The 9471-nt window shown below is 40.0% G+C and overlaps 1 protein-coding gene across 1 annotated transcript; it reads right to left on the bottom strand.

Moving 5' to 3' along the window:
- Positions 1-4297: 4297 nt before the first annotated feature.
- Positions 4298-9252, bottom strand: LOC307036198 (uncharacterized protein). The gene is made up of 6 exons (XM_079676275.1): positions 8900-9252; positions 6007-6099; positions 5800-5910; positions 5267-5543; positions 4931-5149; positions 4298-4514 (listed from the first exon to the last, which is right to left on the bottom strand). The coding sequence occupies exons 1-5, from the start codon at positions 9001-9003 to the stop codon at positions 4946-4948; spliced, it is 789 nt and encodes a 262-aa protein (XP_079532401.1). The 5' UTR covers positions 9004-9252; the 3' UTR covers positions 4298-4514; positions 4931-4945.
- Between the last annotated feature and the right edge of the window lie 219 nt (positions 9253-9471).

Below are 9471 nucleotides of genomic sequence, written 5' to 3'. Positions count from 1 at the left end.
CACTCCCCAAATCAGGAGAGATTGCTGACACCTGATTTAGGTTGACTGCTCAGCTACAAGTATGGGTGCCTGAGCAGTCAGTCTCTCTCTCCTCTTGGGTTGCTTGGCTCTACTGGACCTTGGTTTGTTTGTTCTTTCTTTATATACTGATGTATGTTCACACACCCACACATTACACACATTACTGATTAACTGACTTCATAGTTAATTTAGTTTCTTTAAATAAATGCACTTCAATTGGATGAATCATGTGTGGTCTCCTTCCTTTGTCCGTCCTTGAGCCAGGGCGTGACAGTGGTGAACTGAAACGCGTCAAATTGTGTCTCAAGGTTTAAACATAGAACAAAGTATTTGAGCTTAAATAGGTCAATTCCTAGTAAACGACCAACAATTGCTGAACCATATATTGAAACGTTGACCTTTAACAAAATTTAAATGCAGTTTTCCAATTCACAATGACATCTCTAAGTTTAACTGGTTTATAAAGCATTCAGTGAAAGGCCAAATTATTATAGGTGTAGGAGCTCACATTAATACACTGTCAGTGTTAATAAACAAAAAAAAGACAAGGTTATGTGCCTGCAAGACTGCACTCAGATAAACAAAACATATTACCGTGCACAGCAGCTAACCTGCCTGCGAGCCTTCACTCAGGTCACATTTACACACGGCCTATGGGGGTTATTCCTTATCGCCAGCGCCATATAGACTGAGAGTTACGTCATCTCCGTTCACTCCAATGGACCACTTTTTTACAGCAATGGCTGATCGTGGAGCCTTCAATCGATCCCCGGAAGTTAGCGCCAAGGCTAGCAGAGCTGTAGAGTTGTAGCATAATAGCCCGTTCGTGACGGACTTTTAAAGGTAAGAAGAAGTTCAAAGATTTATATTGCAGATATTATCAGTACATCTGATTCAAATTAGCATGTGTATTAAAGGATGTCAGTGGATTATCCCTAAATTAGTAGATTTAGGGAACGTTTACATATAACAGATTAAGCTAGGATACCATACCATAGTACCATACACTATACCATAGTGGTTGAATACACAGTATTAGGAAACACTTTATACTTACTGGACATGTTATACTCATTACATACTGTATATAAAATATGACCAAGAATGTGAGACAACTTTATAGAAATTCATATCACATCTGTTACTGATGCCATTTTTCATACTTTGTTAAACTCACAAATAATAAAGTTCCATAACTTCAGTTGGGAACAAAGACCACACCTTATCTCCCCAAGGCAATTTCCCATCCAATAGGTGTGCTATATAGGCGTGTATAACCCTTTCTCCTGTCTGTTACTCCCTCTTTCAGCACAAGAACCAGAGGGGGATTCAATGGAGCCTGAATACCTGCACTGAGACCCTCACCCTGCACCCTGAGTCTCAACTCTCAGTGTTTTTCAGGCCTTTCCCTGTTTTTTAGTATTAAACAAAACATTAAGTTTTCCCAATGGTGTGGTTTTCGTTTTGTGAAAAAGTGCAAATGCAGTCTTTGTATATAATAACCTCACATATGTTTTTGCTGTTGGTCGTGAAATTGCTCCTGCTGACTTGAGCCAGCCATTTTTTCCTCCGCTCTGTGTCAGTGGAGAAGCCGTACATCGTACTCCTTTCTCGGAGCAATTTGAGCATCCCCAGGCAGCACAGCAAACCATGGTGGCGACTAGGAGGCAGCACAGCAAACCAGGACAACACGGAGGAAAAGGCACAGACAAACTGCATGATATGCTATTCAATGTTTATTGAATTCCATGTATTTGCTATGGATGTTCCTAAAACAACACATTTAACATCATCATCATCATGCTGTTGCTGCTAGTCCTTTGATAGTCACCTGTCGGTCTCCTGTCCTTTCTGAAAGCCATAAAGATGACATTAGTCATTTAGATAACTTGTGTCCTCAATTACCATGGGATTACTGAAACTACCATGAATTTAAGAAAATGGTAGAAATTAATCTAATCTGAATTTTGAAGCATTCCTTTAGATCCCCTCCCTCTAAATATATCAATAAACATTAGAAAGTGATGCTCCTGACTACCATACAAGTTTAAGAAGATAATATTGGTTTGAAAGAATTCAAAGCTATAAATAAACAGCAACAGGCTCTTTAACCAACTCACTGTTAGCCTAACATGTAAACTAGTTGTTCACACTAATCCTAATATTATCAATTAATATTAGCAAATTCTATTTTATTTTTTAAAACATATTGATGTAAATACATACACATATCGATTTGTTGTATAAATATTGCAAATCAAAACCTTTATTCACTAATAATTACCAAAAATCGTAGTTCTATCTCCTGTTATCAATGCATTCACATTGCCCGCCATGAACTTCCGGGGAACGATCCTCGTCTACATGAACCACGTGACGATAACCGTTTTTGGACTTCCGCTGTCGTAATTCTTCTATCTATATGGCGCTGCGTATCGCTATTCAAGAGCGTGGTATTTACATTTGAGAGCATACTTTATTGATTTATTTCCCTCAAACCCTTTCCTCGCACTCAAATAGTGCCTGCTTGCACTTAGATTTGCTTTGCTTGTGCTCAAACTGTACGCTTGCACTCAGATATATTGCTGTTTACAGATTTTTTCTGCTCTCAGATTTATTCTGTGTGCGCTCGAAACTTTTTTCTGCTCTCAGATTTATTCTGTGCGCGCTCTAAACTTTTGTGCAACAATCCTGTCAAAATCCTTCAACCAATAGGAGGCCAGGTGTCCTTGCGGGTGCGTTCGCTTTAGCTATTACAGCGTCCCATAAGGGCGGTTACTCTTTGGTTTATTAACTCCCGCCCTCCACGGCTTGGTAAGCACAGTTAGTATATGTTTATAAAACGGACAAGTCAAATCAAGCAATCTGATGTTTCTTAGCCGTGATATAATGAGTGTATTGTGGTCTATCATTTAACCATACTCCAACTGAGAAAAGTCATTATGTCACTGTATTATGTAGATGCTCTGGTCATTATTGCCCGACCAGACTTGCCATTGTGCCATAATTGGGTTCCCATGTTTTGGGGATAAAATTGCCTTTTTTAAGGAAATACCCCAACCTTGGTTAAATTAATGGTATTCCCTAATAAAAGATTACGTATTACATTACCCATAAATTCATAAAGTTTTATGTATTTTGTGATTAATCATGTTTATTCATGTTATGTTGTTTGTATTTGTGCATGTGTGTGTGCATGTCATTTATTACAAAAACAGTGCTATTGTCCTCCATGCAAACCTGAGGCTGTTCCCGATGCTGCTGCAGATTAAGGATGGCTTGAACCTGTATGACTTGTGCAATATCATGGCCAAATACCCTGATATCTGTCAGCCTTTGTTTGTACCAGGGATAGAAATGACAGTAAGTGCACCATAGATACAATTTTAAGATTGTAGATTGAGTTGAAATGGTGTGCTCTGTGTGTGTCAGTTAGTCTTAAATGCAAGAGTGACAAGTGCTCAACTCACTTGTTTTGTGTAGATCAGACTTCCTACAAAGGAAACTTTAATGTAATTAAATACCAAAAGATAGCAGAGGTAGGAGAATTTATCTCCAGACCGAGTATCACTTCAATGGGATCGCAAACCAGACAAACATTTGCATTACTTGGGGATGTGGCAAGATCAGTGTTAGAAGTAAGTATGATTGCAAGGGTCACATTTTATTTTAATAAGATGATTGACAAATGATTAGCAATCAATTGATTAGATCTGAAATATTGTAGATGAGATGTGTCATTGTATAACTCAGTTTGTATGCATTGCTACATAATCTGAACCCTGGGAATTGTTAAAAGTGTTCAGTGCATCATCTAGGTGTTTATATGCTAAAATATAGTAAGAATACAATTTAAATCTATCTTAAATCCTTATTAAACGGAACAATATCTCAGTATCAGGATCTCAGTAAGCAACAATGTACAGTATATCACAGCGTTTAACTATTATAAGGTCCAAATGGATTACACCATTGTAAAACAATATCAAAACCATGAATCGGTCCAATGGTACTATAGAAATGTAGCCTTTCTCAAGAGGTTCTGGTATGGCGATGAGATTGTTTTTATATTACATTTTTATATATACATTGAAAACTGTATTGTGCTAATGGGTGCTCTGCTTTCATTTGACAGGCTGATGCAGACTTCATCATATCTGTGTGCCAAGCAGAATTCAGTGAGAGAACAAGGAACAGGTGGAGGTGACTTTGGAGCAAGGTAAAATAATTTGCTGTTCTGTGACTGAAATGTAACCATCTTTATTGGTTAATAAAATCAAATAAATAACACATTTACAATATCTCTTCCTCTTAAAATATATATCCTCTGCAGTACAAAGGTTGTGCCTGAAAATGTCATCTTAAAATGTTAGTTATCTTTATTTCCTCTAATTTCAGACAAAACTGATTCAGGGATGGAGAACGCTGCACTTCCCTCATTGTCTCCAAAAGCATTTCTTCAGTGGATAACCGGGCAAGGCCATGTTCCTGTCCTGCAGGAAGAGAAGAGACGTTTCAAAGTGAATGTTCAGTTCAATCATCACTGCCAGTCACATTTTGGGGAACACAGCATATGTTATCCATCTGTTGCAGATTGCAGTAGAACCATCACCTTCCCTGTCCAACACATGAGATCATATGCCGATTTCAAAGTACTCCTGGTGGAGGCGTTCCATCTGGGACAATAATTCTCACTGGTGTAGATGAACAAGTTATTCATGCAACTGTTGTGGCTGGTTTAATTCACTTTAAAAGTTTTAACTTTTAGTTTTTAAGACTGCCACAGATGAAAAACATTTAAAACAGGAAGAAAACATTTGTTCTAAATAAAAAATTTTTTTGAAACTTTGACTTGGTCTTTTTCATATGTCTACATGTATATGGCACAGCAGGTGGTGCTCAGACTTACCAACATGACAGTTGCTCACTGGAAGATTTGAAGACAACGACAGTAAATGTCTCGACCATGGGAGTCGGATGGGTCGGTAGGGTCCACAGCAGCTTGAAGGTCTGCCATATCTTGCTCATTTATGGGCGTGGGAAATTCTGGAACAACAAGCCCAGACTCTTGTAGGGACTCATCACAGTAAAGGGCACTCTCCCAATATATGTCAAGTTCTTGCAGATCCTAGGGTTCAAATAGCAGTTTAAATAAAGCATACATTTTACAGTGCAATATTCAAGAATGTACAGCTTGAATCAATGTATGTTCAACAGAGATAATTGTACAAAAGTAAGTGTGCACCTCAACATTCTCAGCCTCATCTGTGCTGTTTTGCAGCAGTCCCAACTGCCACAACTGCTGAGGGGTCATGTTTCCCTCGGTGCGGAGTGGGTGATGGTTCCAGCCCTCAGTGAAGGTGTGAAGGTCGCTGCGGAGACGGGGTAGGAACACAAAGTGCACCAGGAAGATGTGCAACGCGTTTGAGATGTCCAGTAGTCCCTCTTCTTCAAGAGTGTGCAGGACATCATAATATGTGGAAGTTACTGCAGTCCACACATCACACCAAAGCCGTTCGATTCTGTCGTGGAAAAATGGTAAAGTGATTGGGCCGCAGGGTACAATGGAGCAGAATAAAGGCAGCTATGCACAGAGTAGATGCAGCTGGGATTCTTGCTTGTTTGTCACAGTGAGAAGCACCCCTTAGTTAGTTGTTTTCACATTGTAATTGTAAATTAAATGTTGACATACAACTGCATACATACACAGAAAAATTCATGACTGTCAATGCTGACTCAAGGTTAATGTAACCTTGCTAAACATTTGATTATATTTACCTCTGGTTGTGGACACTTTTTCCAGAAATAAAACTTGCCCGGTCAGTTCCTCGCACAATGAACATGAAACGAGCAATGTCGACATTCTCCACACCTTGATCACATCTGACCCTGCGATAAAGAGTATATGTGAAAAAGTGATACAGGTTGATAGTTCTGATAACGTGCATGTGATGCATATCAGACTGCACAGCCTTTAGAACATACCTTGAGGGCAAACCATTCCTCTCACAAGAGGTCAGGAAAAAAGGTGAAGCCAGTAGAGGCCTTATTATTGTTGGCAGGTTCGAGGTACATGATCTGGACACAAATATAATAATTAAATATAGGAAATATCAGCCTTGTTTTAACCCTGAGTGTAAGTCATTGAAACAGCTGCATTTGATAGTGTTGTATGCAAAAATCAGTGTGATTGAACTGTCACACATATATTATTTTAATCTAAGTAACTTTCTGGAGAAGCCATCAATGCCCCAAAAATGACTAAGTTATACCTGTTTAGGAGAAAACAAAATTGAGTGTATGTATGTTTGCTCTGCATTTATTTTACAGCTGAAAAAAAAAAAAATTACCTTATGAGCTTGTGGTTAGTATCCACATGCACAAGAGAAAAGGGTCCCCTTACAGAGTAGGTTCTCCTCACATCACAGCATAACTGTCAAACGAGCACAAATCCCAGCTGCATCTACTCTGTGCATAGCTGCCTTCATTCTGCTCCACTGTACCCTGTGGCCTCAGGACCTTAGTCTTCCCATGACTAACCTGTAGCCAATCTGGGGCATCTGAGCTTTGATCTCAGAAACTAACATGTCAAGCTCCTGGAATACTGTAACTTCACTGACTCCCAGCAGTTTGGCTACGCAAGGTATGGGCAACTGGGTGTCTATCAAGGCCTGTAACTTGTCCGGTTGAATGAGGAATTTGGGTCGCCCCCTTGCCCCTTGCACTGCCTGTATCTCAACAGATGGAATATGTTGCTCATTTCCCACCTGACGTCTAACCAGGTTACACAGTTCTCTAAGGGTATTTACTATATTCACTGGCAATTCTATCTGCTCTGCCAATGTGTCAATGAGTATTAATTCATGGGTGCACATGAAATCAAGATAGTCGAGGTCGACGTCAGTACGGCTGACCACGTATCGCATCTTGCTTTGCAATCTCTCCAAGATATGACGCCTAAGCAGGTTCTGTAGGAAAAGTAGGCAATAAATATATTTAGGCTACAGTTCATGTTACACAATTTATTGTGCATTTCTCTGAAGCAAATGTAGTGAGGGCAACATATGATCTTACATTAAAAATGACATGAAAACTGTATATTTCCCTATTCCTAAACAATGAAATAAGAAAAAAAGAAACACATTTTGTTGTCAGTTGCCTTAACACTTGAAAGCCAATTATTATCATAGATGTGCCGCAAATATGACTGCCATATTAATAGCCTTATATACCATTAAAATAAAAAACTTACTTGGGGTCCTTGACTTCTCTCCATGTTGGACATGGGACGTCGTCCGGTACAGAAGTGGGCCGGTCGGAAAATTCACTAGCAATCCCCACTCCCCCCGTTGACAATTTACTAGCGATAACGAGGGCCGGTCGAGATTCCCGGGCTGATTTTTAGTCCCAGTCCGCCACCGAACAACAACTCCGGGGGGTCTTACTATGGAGGAGTGGATTGAGCAGTGCCTATCTCCAGAAAGAAAAAGCACGACGGCATGCAGAGCTACGTGAGGAGCAGGTCGACCAACTGGAAAAGTAGCACCATTCAAAAGCTTTCTGATGCGGGTCTTGAAACAAAGCAGAGAAATTATGACCGTTAGTGGCCACAGGTGCGAAAGCTCTCTCCAGAGCTACTACAAGCCCAATCTCGGGGACCGGAGAAAGTGGAGCAATATTCTCGCCACGCCAAGCAACAGCCTCGAACAACCTCAACCTATACAAGTGACCACATAAGCCATGCTACTGATGCTGGACAGTTTTTCAGTGGGTGCACAATAAACGGCAACATAAACATTAATGTAAATAAACAGCCAAATAATGGATCAACGCTTTCTGTCTAATATGTTCGCCAGCTGTTAGTGTTGTTGCATAGCAACCACGTCGCACTATGTTTTGTGCAGAAGGCAACGGAGGGACTATTTTATTTTGAACATCATTATTTACTAATAAAAACTATTTAAATTAGAGTGTGTAATTTTCTTTCATATTGCCACACTTGGTAACCGTTTTATAAAAGCAATAGCTTTCGCGTCGGGCCGAACCACGCCCCTTAGCTGTGATATAATGAGCATATACCACGGCCTGTCGTGAGCTATTGCTTAATTAAACAACCGCACCGAGATAAATGGACATATCAGGATGGCATTTGAAACATTGTGAAAGAACTGTATAAGATAAAGAAATGCATCTTCACTAGAAAGTAGGGTGACCAGGTCCCAACAAACCAAATGTTGGCCAAGGAGTATGGTTGTGTTGGACAATGTGGGACACCCTCAACAGCAACCCCCCCCCCCCCCCCCCCCCGGGAAAAAAAAAACTTAACAAATATATAACAGAGCAGAAAGTGAAGTCAAAATGCAGTAACAATTTAGTATCTTAATAAAGAAAAGTAAACTAAGGCTAACTAAGGCAGCAGGCATTATTCACTTCAAATGTTTAGAAATGCATCTTCTTAATTCAACTAGTATATTACCTGTACAAGTAGGCACAATATATATTAATAGATAAAATAAAAACATAAATACAAATCAAAACTGGCCAGGAGGAAACAGAAACATAATAATACATAAAATAAAATAGCTTTCAGTTTTGTCCATCACAGCAACAGCAGGTGGGCCCCCCCACAAAGTGTGTAGGCTATTTTTTCACCTAGAACCTCTTGTGTCTTTAACTCTGTCAAACAACTCTCCACAGAGGCAGGGGCAAGCACATCTGTTATTATGGACGCTGCTTTTGTACGACCACATGACATTTTCTTTACTATCTCAGAGTCTGGAAAAATGGTCGGCGCTAGCTTGTTACCACAGTCATTTGACCTGTATGATTGGGAGTGTTGCACTGTATGGTAAACACTTGTTATTTCTGCTGCTGTTACCTTGTCTGAGTGGCCAACCTTTTTTGGTTTGAGTAGGAATGTCTCCATAGAGTGGGATGTCTCTTTTTGAGCGACACGTTTCTCTGTGTCTTTTGACGTCGCATTCAACGCCATGTGAAATTAAAAAATTACTCTTGCAAAGTGTTACGGTATGGGAAAGGTAGGACACAAAAGCAGACTAGGAAAAAAAGGTAAGTTGGTCTAGAAAACAAAAAGCGAGCTTTATGCAAAGCTGGTCACAAAAACATGACATGAATCAAACGGTAGCTCAGGAAAACAATAACATAAAAACTGACCGTGAAAAACATGGACGAAGACCGGAGAGAAAAACATGAGACGTGGCGTCAAGGGAGGACAAACAAACAATGAACCGACACCGAACACAGGAAGAGACAAGACTAAATACAGGGAGGGGTAATCACGAGACGAGAAACAGCCGGGCAGGGAAGGAGAAACACAATCAGACAATTAGACACACCAGGGAAACTAGCGACAGGGAGGAAACACAGGGAGAAGGACCAGACAAGAAACAAGGAGGAAAACATGAGCGGGAGAACAGAAAAGCAAAATAA

The sequence above is a fragment of the Notothenia rossii genome (genome assembly GCF_949606895.1).
Source record: "Notothenia rossii genome assembly, chromosome: 4".
Taxonomy (NCBI): Eukaryota; Metazoa; Chordata; class Actinopteri; order Perciformes; family Nototheniidae; genus Notothenia; species Notothenia rossii.
This window is presented reverse-complemented; position numbering and strand designations above follow the sequence as displayed.

Coding starts and splice junctions, on each gene's coding strand:
- LOC307036198 (XM_079676275.1), bottom strand. CDS start 9,003: ATGCGACGTCAAAAGACACAGAGAAACGTGTCGCTCAAAAAGAGACAT. Junction 6,100..8,899: donor AGGTTGGCCACTCAGACAAG/GTAACAGCAGCA, acceptor ATTTGTGTCCAG/ATCATGTACCTCGAACCTGC. Junction 5,544..5,799: donor AAAAGTGTCCACAACCAGAG/GTAAATATAATC, acceptor TTTCCACGACAG/AATCGAACGGCTTTGGTGTG.